Below are 17,806 nucleotides of genomic sequence, written 5' to 3' on the forward strand. Positions count from 1 at the left end.
AAGCAACTACAAAGGGGAGCCACAGTCATTGCCCAAACCAAAGAAAGAAGTAAATAAAATAGATACATAGATACGTGTTAATGATTAGATACGAGTATATGGGTTTTAGTCATTTCTCATGTACATCTAGTAGCTCCATCAATGTGGGTTATAATGAGAATGAAAACATTTAAGTTCTCATTTGGATTTCCGACATCAGTTCAATATGCTTCCCAGTCCGTTGCTTGAATCCATTTTAATCGTCTTGAGTGCTTCCGTCTGGTAATCCCATGAACGGCACACGTTTCGAATTAAACCCATTGCCTGGCTGGTCCCTCGATCGGACAGAGTCCCAAAATGCGGAAGGCAAAACAAACACTAATTGTAAATTAAATGATCCCGATAATATCCGAAAAACATCTCGTATCTGGGGGGGTCAAACAAATGGAAACCAAAAGGAAAACAAACTTTGACCTCACAACCCAGGGACATAGAAGGGATATACCAGAAGGTGTGCGGGAGGGGGGTGGACAGATACAGAGGCCACTCACCGGGGCACACGCCGCAACGGTTCTGGTCCATTAACCCGTCGTCGTTGTAGTCCTTGTCATTGTCCTTTGAGGTTCCCATTGGGCATTGGGCATTGGGTATAGGGCTTGGCAGCAGGGATGCCATTGGCAAAAGGAAACTAATGTTTATATTGACTTTTCACAATGCACAATGCGGCGCGTGGCACGTGGCAAGCGGATGTCCAAATGCTGCTCCTTTGCTGTTGCCATTGCAATTAACGCTGAACTACGGCTTGACCGCTAATTGTCAAAATATTTACTCAAGTTTTGTTACCTTTTTTCTGCTCCGTCTTTGTTCTGGGTAGAGAGTTTTTCCAGGGGCTGGTACTGTAGGAAGGGGACGGGGAACCACCCAGGATCCCGCTTTAATTCTGCACTTAAACTTAATTAAAGCTGTCACACTACACACTCTTTCGCGGGAACCGCTTCTGGTATTTCGCCAATTTTTGATGGCAAATGAAGCAATTAAATATTGCTCTCTCTTTTTGTTATTTTTTTGTTGTCATTAAAACAAAGCTTAATGTGAATAACCTCGAAAGAGAGAGTGAGGGAGGGAGTGCGAGGGAGGGAGCCATTCGAATCGTTAATCAAGCCATCAAGGCCCGAGAGTCGAGCGTTTATTGCATTTGTTTTAATTAATTTAAATTATACGAAATATTTCCAAGATCCCCTTCCACAGAACTCTCCATCCATCCCTAAAGCATGGTCTAAAGCACCCCTGAGAGCAGCAGCAGTAGATACATTTGTATGTTAGTGGAGGTCCTGTCCCTCTATGAACCGCTCCTGTTCCTTCCTTCCTTCCTTCCGTTCTGTCTGCCTTAATCCGTCAACAGCACGTGCGTGTGTCCTTCTATATGACTGTCCTGTTTGTACATATGTATGCCTGAATGTCTGTTTCTGTTTCTCTTTTTGTTGTTTCAGGAGAGCAGACTAGAGGACCGCCAGGCGCGTCGTTGAAATTAGTTTTGAATCATTTATGAGTCATGTTCTAAGCCAAACCCAAACCCATGCCCAGAGCCACGACGGGAGAAGGTCTCTCCTCAGGAGAGACCAAGCATAATCGATTTAATAGGCCCAAAACTGTTACGCGCCGTATGGCAAATAGAATCGAAGCACAAGCCGAAGGAGGACGGGGAGAAACCCACCTTTTTGGGGGTGATATTTTCTGCTCCCACACTCACCTTGAAAATAACTTTTGGTTCTTAAATAACTAACGGACAGCCTTAGTATGCTCAGTCGATCCAGTTTGCTCAAGATGTTCTGCTCGAAGGGCAGCAGCGAGGCCAGCAGATCCAGCTCCGCGTTGAGGCGCTCCCGATGCCGCTTTGATGGATTGCTCTTTGTGACGCCATCCTTGGGCGGCGGCTTCAGGCTGCAAGCAGAGGGGAAACAAAACATCAGAGGACATACATAAATATAGGAATACACACATGCATGGTAGGGTAAAAATAAAAGGGAAATTAAAAACAATTTTCATGCATAAATGGAAAGTTGGCTCCCCGTAAAATATGGAACGCGAGCCAAGGGCCACTCGCGTCAGCTGTGGCCGCGTCGGCGGCGGCGCGAACTTGAAAAGGTCAAAATTATTAATTGCACTTATCAGTTACCCTAGAACTATACATAATAGACAGACAGAGAGACCCTCGGAATCCTCCCCTGATGATGGCAAGGATTGCCAAGCAGAAACGGACTCTCGGTCGGGGGTTGGTTTCCATCCAGAGGTTCGATTAGCTATGCCCACTTGATCTCTGGTTGATTTGGCGATCTAACACTAGAAGTGGGTGCGGGTTACACAATTCCGAGCCCTCTATTGTTGTCAAGATTGTGTGAGAAAGTACTAGTCATTATTACACAATTTACGAATGTTAATCGCAAGAGCTAAACGTTGTGCAATCGATTGGATATCGTTGTTTTTAGGAACATTACGGAGAAATTAAATGTCACTGTGGGAATGTTGATAAGAACAAATTTCGATATATTATTGCTGTTGTCTCGATGCCCTCAAATAACTACAAAATGATCTTTTAAATGATATCAGGGACGCTGTTTAACATTCATTAAACCTCACCATTGAAAACCTCACCAATTTATACCCACAAATAGCTACCATATTTCAGCACAAATCGTAAGAACCTTTCATGTCTGACAGCCATAAGAACTAACACATAAATTGATCATTAACCAAATGAAGTTCGAATCAGCTAATAATAGTAAGCGAAACAAAACTCTAAACTTGAATAAATTCATATTCAGACATTTAAATTATCAGGTTCCGATTCTCCAACGCTACAGAGAGACTACCTCTAATAATTTCCATGAATCAAATCATAAACAGGAATATTCACGAGTATACACAGATTCTGATACAAACAAAAATATGAAGTCAGCCGCAATCAGAAAGCACTCCAATTAAATGTCATAAAAGTTCGAGGAGCGAGCCCAACCCAGCACAGAAACCGAAGCAGACTGACGATACACCATTGTAAATCCAAATACTGAAAGTGATACGGATACAATCCGTCCCTCAAGGAGAGGGTAGGGGGGAACGAACGCTCATAAATGCAAAATCCGTTTATGATGGGACTCCAGGAATGGTAAATGGGGAATCAGCAATGGGTTGTTGCAGTTGCAGCAATCTGGATGAGTTTGGATTAGCTTGTGTGTGGACTGATGGACTGATGGATGGCTGGATGGATGGTTCGTTCTGGTTTACAAAAGCTTTGCCGCTAATTCATCATTATCTCCGGTCATAAGCGGATAAACCGAGCAGCAGTTCTCGAGAGTTCTTTTACGAGTCCGAGAATGTGTGTGTTCTTTCTCTTTCTGTGGTTGTATCTTGGTGTATTTCTTTCTCTTGCTGTAGCTGTATCTTTGTAACTTTAACTAACTTTATGTTGCTGGATTTTAGCGTATTCCCCTCTCTATCCATTGCGGCTTGTGTGTGTTTGTGTTATTTTTTAATCATATTTTGTCTCATCATTTTCATTGACATTATTACAAAGTTAATTGCGGTAATTAAATATAATTATATTTGTAATTTATGAGGCGACCCCTTCCATGGTCAACCCTCTCCATTCTCCCCATCCATTTAACATTTCTTGCGTTGCTTTTTTGTCACTGTTCTGAACATTTTTTAGCTGAACATTTTCCATTGTTTGCTGTTTTTTTGAAAACCTTTTTGCTTGGCTGCACACACACACACACACACACACACACACAAACACACCAAACGGTACGTGGATGTGGACTCCGACTAGGACCTGGGCTCCAGGACTGTTGCAGGATACTGTCGCGTTAAGTTAATTGGTTCCTAAGGTTCCTCTGCCACTTCCCCCTCACCTCTCCTCCATCCATCCATATGAAGGGCGCTCCGTTGCTTTTTGCTCTGCTCTGAGTTCTCGGGTAATTGTCAGTGGCATGTCCGTTTGATGTCACAAAACTGGACGACATGTTGCCTCAAATTGTTTCTGTCGGCTAATCCCCGAGTTCCTCTATCGCTATCGCTATCGCTATCGCCAATCCCTTGCCCCAATCGCAATCCCCAATCCCCAATCCCAATCCCAGTGCCATTATCATGCCACTAAGGTGTTGTCTCCCGGTTAAAGGAATGCCAATGTCTCGCCCATGCATGAAAAAAGAGTTCCAAGATTAGTATCTAGAATACGTATCTAAGGATAAGTAGAGGGTGTTCCCTCTTGGGGGATACATACTCGTAAGCATATAGTTTTTTGCACAAATTGATGGTAAATGTGGTCAAATATTCTGCTCCCATCCAACAGAAATCTGAATGCAGCTTAGGATGAGCTAAAAATGGGCAAAAATCAGTGATAAATAATGATATCTTGATCATTTAATCCATTTTTTACTGTTATCCTTAAGTGTTCCGTTAAAGGATAAACAGTTGTGCCCACAAATCGTTGCTAAACGTGGGATCCCTCTCTATCTCTCCCTCAATCTCTTTTTTCTTTTTCTGCAACACTCAAATAAAACCCGAAAATTCATTTAATTAAATGTCCAATTACGAAGAAATTTGTGAAAATGATCAGTGTCTGGTGCGCTCCGAAAGGGTCTTTAAACGACTCGCAAGTTCTCTCCAGTTATTGTGGGATATCTCCCCTGGATCTGATGATTATATTGATGATGGAACGAAACCGTTAGACGCATTGGAATGCACTGCGAAATTAGGCAAAAGGAATCGACATAGAAATATAATATCCAGTTCAGCAAAATTGAGGGCCACATAAAAAACCTAAATTGGGGGCAATGCGGTGTATTATTTTTTGAATTTTTTCTTCTCGGCGGTTCTTGCGCTGTCTGTCTCGCTCTAAGTTTGCGGCATAAAATGTATAATTTTCTTATTATCTATAGGAAAAAGAAGGCAACAACTGGAATGGGAGTGGTCGGGGCACAAGCAAAAGAAAGAAACTAAATGGCAAGGGCATACTACACAAGGAGCAGGAGCAGCAGCAGGAGTGAGCAGCGAGCGACGGAGGAGGATTACGGAATGGGAATAAAATGAATTCCATAAACAACTTTCCAAAAAGTAAAGAACTTTTTGGGGCAGGGCAAGAGGAGGTGGAGGGTCGGTCGCAAGGAGGCGTGAGGCTTTGTGGGAGACCTCTGGGGGGGAAAGAGAAAGGTGAAAGGTGGCTTCAACCTTTTGTCTGGGGGCCATAAAAACGTCAAGGCAGAGACAGAGAAAGAAAGAAGGAAGGAAAGATATATATAGAGAAAGGTATAGAGAGGAATCCCAGCGAACAAAGGATAACTGCAGTGTGTGTGTGTGTGTGTGTATATGTGTGGCTGTGTGTACGCTCCTTGCGAAAACTTCAGCCCCAAAAAGCCATTTTTATTCTCCTTCAGCGTCGAAGCGTCCGTCGTCGTTCTGTCTGAACATTTTTCCCCATGTATTATTTTTCGCCATTTTCGTAGCTCCCCCAGCACTACCTGTCTCTCTCGCTCTCTCTTACACGCCTGCTCTCCTCCATCCTGGCATTCTTCTTCACATTTCTTCTTTCCTTTTCCCATTATGAAATGAATTGCTTTTAAAGAAATTACAATGCGGACGACTTTTGGGATTGGGACTGTGGGTTTTTTCCATGGTCTGCCCCTAAGCGTTGAGGTTGAGGTGGTGTCGGGCGGTTAGAGACAGGAGAGTGTGTGTGTGTGTGTGTGTGTGTGTTGGGTTGACACAAATTGCAAGGTCCAAGGCTGCACACACGCCTCCGCTTACTACACAACAGAAACACGCGGCAAAGCAAAGTCCAAAGAGATCCAACACAGAAGATAGAATCTCGAAATCCCGCAGAACGCAGCCACGCCCCAGACATGACATTTGTATACACATAGGAATAGATGTAGAGTACAGTAAAGTTTCGCTTGAACGTACCTTCAGTTGTGGGTAGAAATGCGTTGAATATTATGGAGAATTTTTGGTTCTTTAAAGTTTCTTCTTACTATCTAATAGCTGTACGAAAAAAAGAATACTCGTACAGTGGGTATCTTGCCGCTAATTTGTGCGCTTGCACTTACATTATCAGAAGGAATATTGACCCGACACCGAATACCCCTCTGAATGTGCTTTCAACATCCCTTTTCCCTTGGTTAGACATCCCACTGTATCATTAAATTTGTTGTAAGCATTTCCATAAAGCACACACTTGTCCCTTTAAATATTTCACCATTTTAAAAGTGTCGATGGGTTACTAATCACCTGCCCAACACCCCTAGACTCCCCCTTCCATCCACTGCTTTGCATACCACACTGTTCAGCTCTGTTCCCCCTTCTCTGCTGACTGTTCCACAGTTGATTTTTGTTATTGTTGTTTCTGGATGTGTTTATAAAGAAATGACACGCAATCCTTTGGGGGCACGTGAGTTCATGGCATCCATGTGACTCTTCCGTCTACGCCTTCGCTGGCATGCCTCTCTGTTCTGTGTTGCATGCCCGGCATTACGCATACGCAGCGTGTTCCATGTTGATCGCATGGCATGCTCGATTTGGCGCCAAAATCCCAGCAATCACACACACACACACACACACTCACACTCAGGGGCAGACACTCATTCAGACACACTCGTTTCATTCATTCACTCATTCATTCATTCATTCATTCATTCATCAGTTTTCTCTCTTTCTATCTTTGTGGCTGTCTCTCTTCCTCTTTTGACTTTGGCCTATGCGTGCTGGTCGAGAGCTGCGTGCCGCCATTGCAGCTGATAGATGCCCCACTACCGCAGTGCCCCCCCTGCTCATACACTCAACCCTTTTGCCCCACAAACAAAACGCCATGTAGCGTGTCCAAAAACAAATACTTCGGCCAAAACAACAACAACAACAAAAGTATGGGTCATCAGCGTTCGCTGTTGTTGCAACTAAATTTTTGATTTTGCATACCCCAAAACCAATTGTTGATTCAAACCATCAGCAAATCATGGAAAATTACGATCGAATATTCGTTTTTTATGGACTATTTGGACATGGTCTATAATGCCATTAAGCTCTCAAAATATACACGGAAACCAGGGATAAAAATCCCTTTTCATAGATCAAAACGATTGTGGCTTGGCGGCTACTCTCCTGTGAAGTAATCGGAATAACATTTATCACTTCATTAAGCGAAAGGAAGAGGCCTCCTACCTCTGTTTACACAATTAATATGCAAATGAGTCTGCCACTGAGGAGACACATGTGGCATCTTAATGCGGCATCCACACACTGCATTCGGAAATATGCAAATAATGCGTTTAACAACTTAATTCGGTTCGGTTGGGTTGGCCATTCAAGAATTGTTTTTTTTGTGCCTTTTGCTGACGATTAGCGCGGGCCGTGAACCTGCGAGCGAGTTTGGTGGAATCTGTATATTCCCATTCTCAGACAACAGTTGGTAGTACTCCTGCTGCTGCTCCTCCAGATGCACCTTCTGTAGATGCACCTCCTCCTCCATCCATTCAGCTCATTCCCTGGCTTTATCTTGACAAAGTTGCGCGATCGTTTTGTAGTCGCTTTTGGTTTCAGCTACTGCGATTCATTCTCCTCCTTTTTTTCGCTCCCTTTTCGGTTGACAAAATTAATGAGTTGACTCTGAAGCTGTGAAGAAGCTGTCTCCCCCTGTCCCTCTCTCTCTCTCTTTAGCACACTCTCTATCTCTGTCTGTTCTCCTCGTTAATTTTAACAGCTTTTTTCGGGATGCTGCAGGCCTGAACTAAAATTTATGCGTGAATTTGGCGCAGATCCATTAAGTGGTCCATAGATTAGGAGGCCCCTTTCCTGTGTTTGTGTAAGACACTGCCTCTGAGTCGGACTCTCTTTCGGGATCTGTGCCTTAAGTGGTTCCCGCCGCATTGGGTGCATCGCTGCCACACGGTAGCATGTTGACAGCTTCTTTAAATGGCGCTTAACTTCGTTTGTCTTTGCCTTTGTTTTGACATTTTCGAATATGCCAAAATGTAAATTCAATTAATTGTGACATTTTCAAGGCATACCAAAGTGACAGATGAAGATGTTCTTTGCTTGTTATAAACGTGGGGAGGGTAGAGCGTATGATGGTATAGCGCAGAGGTTGGTAACGTATGGAAGGAAGGACCCTAGCATATCCTCTACTAACTTTTCTCTACGTCTAAGTATCTCGAAGATATACCCTAAAATAATTTAGAATAAAGGCAGCTGAAGCTTGCCCTCATCTCTAAGAGATTCTATGTTATATTGATTCTAAGTTTCGGTTGCAAATATTTAGATCTTAGTGGCAAAAACAATTCGTATTCGTCAGACACATTCCTTTGGTGACTCGCTTGGTGAGTGCATTAAACATTACAGTTATAATGTGTGTGTTTGTGTCTGGGTGCTGGCAGTTTTATGAACTTTTAGGTTCAGACAAGAGTTCTATACATGAATAAACGTCAACCATGGGCGCCAGGCTTTACTAATAACAATATGTGGACTGACTAACTAAAACAACAACTAGAAGAACCACAACAACAACAACAAATAGCAACAAAAACTAAGGGCAACAACAACTAAACAAAAACAACAACCAAAGAAAACTGTGGCAAAAGGCAACTCATTTATTTTATCGATTAAACATTTTTGCGATTCGCGCAGCGGAATCTCTTTTGGAGCTACCCCCTCTTACCCCCTTCCAACTAAAAGCACTGTGTGTGGAAAAAATGTATCTACTACTGACACACACACAGACACACACACACACACACTCGACTACAGAGAGAGTGAGTTAGAGAGAGACAGTCGGGGGCGACATCAAAGCGCCGGGCAAAGGCAACTTTGAAAACCTTTTGACAGCTGCGAACGAACGCCAAAACCAAAAGGAGGAAAACAGTGGAGGGGGGAGGAATGCTAAAGAAGAAGCAGAAAGAGGGGAAGCAAATTCAGAAGAAGGAGAAGCAGAAGGCAGAAGGCAAAAGAAAAAGTTGAGGCAAAAAGGAAGCAAAAGCAGCCGCCAGCCTGCCTGCCCGGGGTTCCACCCTGCTTTCTATGGTGGGCGCGGCCTTTATATTTAGTGGGGCGCTGGATTGGAGAAGAAGAAGGGTGTGAAGGGGAGAAGGGAGCAAAGCACGGGGTAGATAGAGGGGTACGGCCTACAGCTACTGTGCGCTAATGATGCGCATTTGGCATTTTGGCATTAATCATTTATCATTCCCCCACCGCTGTGTGCCCCGACAAGCGCATAATTATTAAAAATTATTTCTGATTTCGATTTGTACACACTGGCAAGGGTATGGAATGGAGTGGATGAGGGAGTAGCTTAAGAACAAAGAGCAGGAGTTATAACTATATTATATGAATATTCGGGGAAAGCCAATGAAGGATAAGGCTTGAAAACAAGTCTGGAATATGCATAGATGTCTAGATACGTACATACATATGTACATATATGTATCATTCCACTATTTAGTATTAAATTAGGTTCAAACTAAAGACCGCTTGTGATTGAGATAAACAGCAGTGCATCCATCATTTATCGGCTCTTAAATGGAAGACTTGTCTGTACACTTTCCCACAAACCATAGTTTTGGTATCGTTTTACCTTGCACTCAAGTCACTTTGTAAGCTCACTGACAAAGTTAAACGATCCTTAATGGCCAGGAGGGTATCATGTACAACAAAGGGAATTGAAAGTATCACCTGCTCGGGGCGGACACCCACCTCCTCACTCGCCTTGGACTCGGGCACTGGCTCTCCTTCTGCCCCCGACCCACTCGCGACCCCTAAGCGCTCCACTTCAGCGCACACTAAAAACGGAAAGGAAAAACACACACAGAGAACAGGCGGCAACAGTGCGTCCTGGTTTTTGGTCCTGCCACACTCCAGCTCGTGGAACTGGGAACTGGAACTGTAGCTGTAGCTGTAGCTGTAGAGCTGCACCTTCGGTCGGTGGTGGATTTTAATGGAACGCTTTGGGTTAATTCAAAATTCTTTTGTTTTGCTTTCGCGCTGAGTAACCAGGGCTAGGCCTGGCTGGTCCTGGCCTCAGGACTCTAGAGGTCCTCGGGGTTGGCCAAAAGCAGGTGGTCAAAGGCAGCATAGTTTTTCGTTGGCTTATGGATTAGTGGCTGGCCTGGAGAACGAAAGCATGGGAGTAGGAGTAGCCCCTTTTTGTTGGGCTTGTCTGGGCCGGGCGGCGGTTCACTGACACCAAACCTTATCCCAGATCCCGACTCTGTGCCTGATCCGGCCACGGATCCTGATCCCCTGACCAGACTGACAGGATAGTCTGACAATCGATTGGACTAAACCGCTGTAAGCAGGCCGTAAGCTTTTCAACACCTCCACAACATGACTGATGCGAGACCACAGACAGAGACCCCCTTAAATGGCAACAAAGTTGCTGCCACATGAGATACAAACAGAGATGGAAAGAAAGAAATAGAGACAGAGTAAGAGAGAGGGATGGGTAGCTACATTTAATGGCTGATATCAGTGCCGCCCCTCATCCTAAATCTCAATCCCATTCCACATACATTTGTACATATGTACGAATACCCCACTGGCATATGGAGCAGCACTATTTAGGCTTCGATACGCTGCATTACGCAATGGTGTTAATTACCAACACACAGATACACACACACACACTCATAGAGAGAGAAATACTTAGATACACACTCGGGTAGATAACGGAGGGGGGATGGATAATCGCCAGCAACTGAAGCGGCGGACTGGCGGCAGTGGAAAAAACGGTTAACCAAAGACGGTAGCAAAAACATTTAAGGCCCACGGCCGCAATGGAATATCGTCCATTGTAAATCAAGAATTTAATGAAGGAAAAAAGGTGGAAGGGCAAAGCGAAACTTTGTGATTTGTCGGGCAATTATAGAGGAAAAAGTCTTATAAAATATGTACTGGCAATGCATCTGGGGAACTCAATTATAGCAACTCCCTTGCAGGAGGGGGAACCAAAATTAGAGAAGAATTAAACCAGAAGAAACGCACTCGTATTAATGATAGATTCTAAAGCAGAGGATTTTTATTTGTAGGGAACTCTCTACAAAATCCAAAGCTATCTCCATAGATTTCAATTTATACAGTTCAAGATCTCAGTAAAAGATCTCGGAGGCGAATAAAAGGGAAATATATAAGGCAAGAATTTCCATTAAAAATTCACTACAAACTTTACAAATTCTTTAGCCCTTAAAAGTAGAATATCCCTCTGCCAAATGTCATTCAACTTTTTATATCTACCGATCTGTGGCAGCGGCACTCCCCCCTAGAGGCCAGCCGACTGTAATTAACTAAATAGAATAACCCGCTAGTAGCTCTCAAGGCGAGAGATACTTTTAACCCCAAGCGAAGGGCGCAGGCGCAACTAATGAGCAACCCACCACCGCAGGGCACCAGGACACCACCATGTGCCACCATGTGTTGTCTCCCCCACCCACCCAACGACGTGTCCTGGCAGCCTGCCTGCTGGTCACTTCTTTTGACCAACATTAAATTGAGCTCCGACTCGAAATTTACGATTAAAGGTCCTGGCTGCTGGCCATATGGTCATCGACGGCTCCTGCTTTCCTGCTCTCCAAACGCAGCTCCGACCCAGAGCCGGCGGCATATGTTAGAGGCAGTGGGTTGTGGTTTTCCATTGAGAGGATCTCCCACTCCCTACTCTCCCCCCCTTGTGGGAATACCAACAAATTTATAGACTCCGAAAGGTAATTCATCAAAAATTTTACAAATTCATTTGTTGCCAAATGGTGATAGCATGGGGAAGTGATATATGAATGTTTGGGGGGATGATCTTAGATACGAATTGGATGAAAATAGATCTTTGGAAGTGAAAGGTGTGGTAGTGTGTGGTGAACTCTCTGCACCTTTTTCTAGGGGAACACAAGTCCTTCTCAAAAAAGTTGTTAACATTAAAAACAGATCAGATAAAGGTTCCTATAACTAGAGTTTAATTTTACTGGAGATGGGAAAGATGGTTAATACGAGTTCGTGGATTTATATGAGAATTAAGTAGAAGTCATTCTCTCTGTAGACTTTATCTTTATCTTTGTAAGATACAACTATGATCGTAATAGATTGATTCATTCAAATCACTTGCCTCCCTAATAATATATCCCTCATGTTCTGCCAAGATTCTACTTCTAAAACGGCTCTACTTTGCCCCGATAAAAGTACACTTCAAACCCTTTCCAGCACGCATTCATCCAACAAGTTTTGCAACTCAATCAAAGTGCATAAAATACGAGTGCTTGAACTTTAAACCCTATTTCAAAGGCTTCGACAGGAGCAGCAGCAACGACTGCAACAATAGATACAACTGCAACAGCAACCATTGCAAATGCAACCTGCAACATGGCTAATTACAATTTCACCCGGCAACAAACAGAACTTTGCAACAAGAACTGCAGCAAGAAGGAAGCATTGCTGCCGCAATCAATAATATAATCACACGCTGCTATATACATACATATGTATATGTACATACATAGAAATATGTATTGTATATGTGCAACATTAACAAGAGAGAAAGACAGAGTGAGAGAGAGATAGGAGAGCATAAACAACAAGCTGATAATCAATAACGCAAAAGCAGGACCTCATATATCCATAACAACCAACAAGTGGAACCCTACAGCGCGAAAGTCCCCACTCTTCTATATAGGGTGAAGGGAATGTGGCAAGAAGAACTTTGACTACTTGTGGCAAGGGCCAAAAACTCTCAGCAAATGGTTGGATGCATTGGCCTCCAATTAAAAGTGCACCTATGTAAATGATTGACAAGACAGGACACAAAATTTCAGAGACTCCGAGATTGTTCGGATACGATTTCAGAAGGTATTTACAAAATGTACATATTAATTGAGAACCATGAAAAAGAATATACATGAGAAAGGAACCTTTTTTAGAAAATATTCATGAAACTCAAAGAAGGAATACAGAAACGGTTACAAAAGAATGGTTCATCAAAACCAAACTAAGATTATTTTCGAGGAGCTAAACAACTCAACAGATGCTCCTAAACCTGACTCCACAGCGCGAACAATGAAATATATTTTTTTAAGACAGAAAACACCACGAAATTATTTGTTATATTTCGATTATTTTATCGATTCGATTTGTTTTCTATATTGATTCCACGTAAACTTTTCGACTCTACCAAAAACATAAACCTCCACTTAATTCGTTGCACCATCGACAGGCAGCCGCATAATTCGCTGTTTCTTGATAAAGAACAAACTCAAAAAACAATTACACTTTACTGCAGTTGCTGCAAAAAAAGAAAATGAAAATGAAACAAAAATACAGAAGGTCCCCACCCTGAGGACTGCTGCGGACTCTGACACCGCGACTCTGACTCGCTCGACTGACGCAAAATTGTCACCTTGCCTCTCCCTGCTGCAATGCACACCTGCAATTATACGTACGAGTGGCAGGTCCGAAAGGGACTGCGCGATCTCTCTCTATGGAGTTCTGGGTTCTGTGGTGGCACCCCTACATCATAGGAGTTTTTATTTTTGTATACATATATTTTTTAATGCTTTTAATGAACTGATCAGAGAATATGTGTTCCTCTGAGCTTCTGCTCTCTGTTTTACAGCATTTTAATTGAACTCATAAGTGCCACAGCAGAGAACAGCTGCCCTCGGGTATTTGCTACCCCTAAACACAAATATTACGCATACGATGCATTTGGCTGGCCAACAATTTCAATAAATAAAGGTCACATTGGGTGAAGTTTGCGGCTCACGTGCAAATATTTTAAGGCAAATTTATGTATTCAATTGAATTTTCTGAAAAGGTTTTTATTGGCTTTTGAATGGTATTGTCTATTGAGGGGTAATAAGAGAAAAGGTTACTCAATCCCAAATCTATCTTATCTCCTGTTTAATTGATTGAATCTTAAGGAAAGATGGATATCATTTAAATGCAATTCAACTAAAAGAAAAATCATGTTTCAATAGGTATCTTTTCCATCTTTTACATTCAGTGATTTTGTTTTATCCATTTATTCTATTTATTGAATCGAATCTATGTTCTTTTAATACACGTTGTATTATAGAGAGATAAATTCTTTAGTTCAAGTAAATCTTTTCGTATGCTAATTCATCGTTCATTAATTCAATTTGGATGCCACAGCTACTCCTTTTTGTAGCTCCACTCCACCTGTACTCCATTCCAAGGCCAGGGCGGTGCCATATAGCTGATCAGCGGCTCATGATTATGGGTGTCGTACATCTGGTACTTCGTATCGAAGTGGCATGCAGAGATGGAGACCCGCAAAGCGTGTGGGCGTGTCTGCAGTGGCAGTTCGCCTGCCACAATTTTTGCATAATGCGTGTGTTCTCGTATATTTATATATTATGGAAAACACCATACTTTCATTCTTGGGTGCTGGTGCTGCTGCTGGGAGTTAAGTACACAAAATTATCAGAAATTAAATGTGCACCTTTTGGAGATTCCGATCTCCTCCAGCGAACAGCGAGCCCTGAGAGCCCTGAGAGCCCTGAGACCCCTGAGGGGGGTCTCAACATAATGATCATCATGATCATCATCATCATGTGCAACTGTTTGTGGATACTGCAATTTCACGCTACCCTGCCCCCGACATGCATAATGCAAATCAATTTGAAGAAATACTAAAGGAATGCCTTGGCTGAGGCATGAGGATGGGAGATGATGGCCCAAGGGCCAAAGTCAACAGTCAAAAGTGATTTGTCAACGATTGCCCCAGAGATCATTAATAATCTGTGGATTGTAGCAAAAACCAGTAGCTGAAAGGTGGCCTGGGAATACAGACGAGAGATTGATAGGGCCAGCCATTGAGCTCGTCAGCGGGTGGCGCCTCAAAAGGTGGCAAGTGGGTAAGTGGCAAGTGCAGCCACTCATTCGTATTGATTGAAATCTTTCACACACACACATACACACTCAGTTGCACAGATACACAGCAATCCCATGAAATAACGCCTCCCGCTGGGCGCTGGTCTTCAATCTGTTGTACAAATATCTGTATCTCTGTACGAGTGTGTATCTTTCGGTTGGGGAATCGGTATCGGGTATCTCTCGTGGGGACTCACCTTTTGCCGTTCCGTCGCCTCCGCTTGGTGGCGTAGACGGTGCCCAGCTGGCTCATCGCTAGGGCGGAGTTCGTTATGGTCGCCGTTGTGAATGATTTTTACTCTTCTGATTATTATTTTTCTTATATCAATTCTTCGCTCGCTCGCTCGCTCGCAGTTCTTGTGGGTTTCGTTTGCTCTTTTCTTTTCCTTTTTGTTGTAATTGGTTTTTATTTATTGATTCGGTTTACTCTGGCCACACGGTTGATCCACCACACAGCCACCAGAAGCTTCTTCTGGCAGCGTTTGGACCCGGGGAGATCCTGCTGCTGCTGCTGCTGTTGCTGCTGCTTCGATGTCGTTTTTGGTTTCGGTGCTGTAGCCACGCGTAAATTTTGTTTCTTTCTTGCTGGTATTTTATTTTTAATTATCATCACGCTTACATTTTGCTTGCTTTTTCATCGCGCTGTCTTCTTTCCTCTTATTGCACTGGAGTTTTAATACTGTACGAAGAGGGAGTGAATGTGAATCTCTAATTTAGCCATTGAGAAAACAATATTGGTCGAGGCATTGTGTTGGGGAAAGCCTTAGGATTGGCACTATGCCTACGCTTATGCTTTGTCTTCGGGATTAGCGTTGGAACAATTGCAATAAGAGTTGTCCGTAAGCTCAATAATCTCAGTGAGTGAATGTTCTACAAATTTATTGAATGTCAAACTATATTTAAGCGTTTTTATTTAGGAACTTTTGGAAAGCTATTGTTAATATAATCGGCTCTATAAAAGTACACATCTAATTTAATTATTCAAAAAGGTTTCATTTGGGTCTACAACTTTAATGAAACTTTACAAAAATGTACTTTGTGAGGCCATAAACTTTAATTTTATAAAACTATAGCTGTGTGTATGTAAACGGTAAAGGTAAAGCGGTCTGTAAAGTAAGCGGACACTTTTTCAAAACTTCACTTATACATTTGTTCTTTTAGTCTGTCCAGTTAGAGTTGGAAAACTCTATAAATATAATTATCCGTAATCTCTCAGTTCTGATAAGTTAGGACATAAGATTCTAAAATTTGGTGTGTATTTGAGGATGGAGAGAAGGGAAATTTCGCATTTTTCACAATTTCTAGTTCTAGTTTTATAGGGAAAATGTATAAAGAATGGACAAAGGCAGATGCCAATCTGAAGCAACTCTTCAAGGTTAAGTTCTTCAAGCTTAGGAACACTTTTCATTTTGATTGGGAAATTTGTTCGCAATCTTTTTGTTTCGAAAAGTTTTCAATATTTTCCAAGCGAGAATTTAAAAGATTAGTAAGCTCAAAGCATTGTAACGTTTCCCCCATTATGCAGTCCTCTCTTTGGAGAAGAACTCTCTCCAAGTACATTCTCAATGGCTTTTCAAATTTGAAATATCCCCTCTAATTTGTTTTGGTTATTGGTGTTCCTTTTCGTGTGTATTTTTGGGGTTCTGTTTTGGTTCTTTTTGAAGCCACACTTTTGCTTTTTTCACTTGCACTTGCAACACTCTCATATGTTTGCTGTTGTTGCTGCTGTAATTGTGGTTTGGGCTTTGGGTTTATCAATGACGATGACGATGACGACGACGCATGCAACAAACAGCAAAAAAATCAAAATCGACACGGAACCAAAAACGCTAACGCAAGAACGGCACGCAAATCATTTGAGGCACGATCGACGATGCTTGCCGGTAGCTGAAGCTACAGCTGCTGTTTCTGTTGCCACTGGGGGGCGCCACGGGCAGCGGCAAGTTGTCAAAGTGACATTTGTCTGGCCTTGCCCCAACACGCACACACCCACCCACACACACACACACGTGTATGGCGTAAGCGGAGTGGAATGACCGCCGGCAGTCTGCACTTGCACTTTGTCTTTGTCTTGAGTAATTTCTGGTTTATTATTCTTCTAGTTTTGTTCTTTGTATCCTCTTGTTCCTTTTTCTCTTCCTTTTCTATTTTTTCTGGATGATTTGCTGCTTGTCTAGTTTCATTCTAAGGTTCCGTTCTTCTCTCTTTCTGTGTTACAGGGTATCTATCGCGTGACAGGGTATTGCATGCTTCGTTTTTGGTCTAGATTTCACTTTCACACTTGCACACACAGACACACACTCGCATCGCGGATGCACGCACCTTTTGCGACGGCGACACGGCTTTGAAGAACCGTTAGTTTTGAGAAGCAGCTGACTGCACGCGAGCGCCAGAAACGAATGAATGAGCCCGAAACGCGATGAGACAGAGACGAAACGCAGACGTTTGAAATGAAATTGACTGGCAGCAGCAAGGAGAGGGAAGCAGAGGAAGCAGCACCAGCAGCAGAAGCAGAAGCGCCGACGGCTTTGTTTGACCATCCGTTGTGGGGCGCGACCCCTCTACCGTCTGTTGTTTGCCGAAAAACTATTGAGCTCTCTCTCTCTCTCTCTCTCTTTCTTGCTGGCTCCCACTCACTGTATGTCTCTCTCTCTCGCGCTTTTCTTCTTGGGCGCGACTGACTGCGGCCACGTTAACGCTTTGAAGTTCTGGTTGGAACTGAAATACGAAATTGGAAACGTGTGGAAAAAACCAGGCGAGATTGGAACACATGTTGTGGAGGGTCGGTCGTCCTGGCAACGTGATCGTTAAATTGCGAAAGACAGACTGAGAGAGAGAGACCAGTGTTCCACTGTTCCGGCGTTCCTTGGCCAACGTCATGCTTGCGCGTGTGTTAGTGACTGGAAAGTCAGAGACAAAG

General features: G+C 43.1%; 1 protein-coding gene across 2 annotated transcripts in view; it reads right to left on the minus strand.

Annotated features, from left to right (window-relative positions):
• The window catches only part of LOC117896084 (single-minded homolog 2), a 33,795-nt gene extending 16,203 nt beyond the window's left edge, over positions 1-17,592 (minus strand). The window contains exons 1-3 of one of the 2 annotated variants that reach the window (XM_034804123.1): positions 17,209-17,586; positions 15,084-15,565; positions 1,730-1,920 (exon numbers count right to left, since the gene is read on the minus strand). In XM_034804123.1, the coding sequence (XP_034660014.1) occupies positions 1,730-1,920; positions 15,084-15,139 (247 nt within the window). In that variant the 5' untranslated portion in view covers positions 15,140-15,565; positions 17,209-17,586. Of the gene's footprint in view, positions 1-1,729; positions 1,921-15,083; positions 15,566-17,208 lie in introns of both variants that reach the window. The other variant, XM_034804121.1, reaches the window with a different exon arrangement.
• Between the last annotated feature and the right edge of the window lie 214 nt (positions 17,593-17,806).

Source organism: Drosophila subobscura, chromosome O (genome assembly GCF_008121235.1).
Source record: "Drosophila subobscura isolate 14011-0131.10 chromosome O, UCBerk_Dsub_1.0, whole genome shotgun sequence".
In the NCBI taxonomy this organism is placed as follows: Eukaryota; Metazoa; Arthropoda; class Insecta; order Diptera; family Drosophilidae; genus Drosophila; species Drosophila subobscura.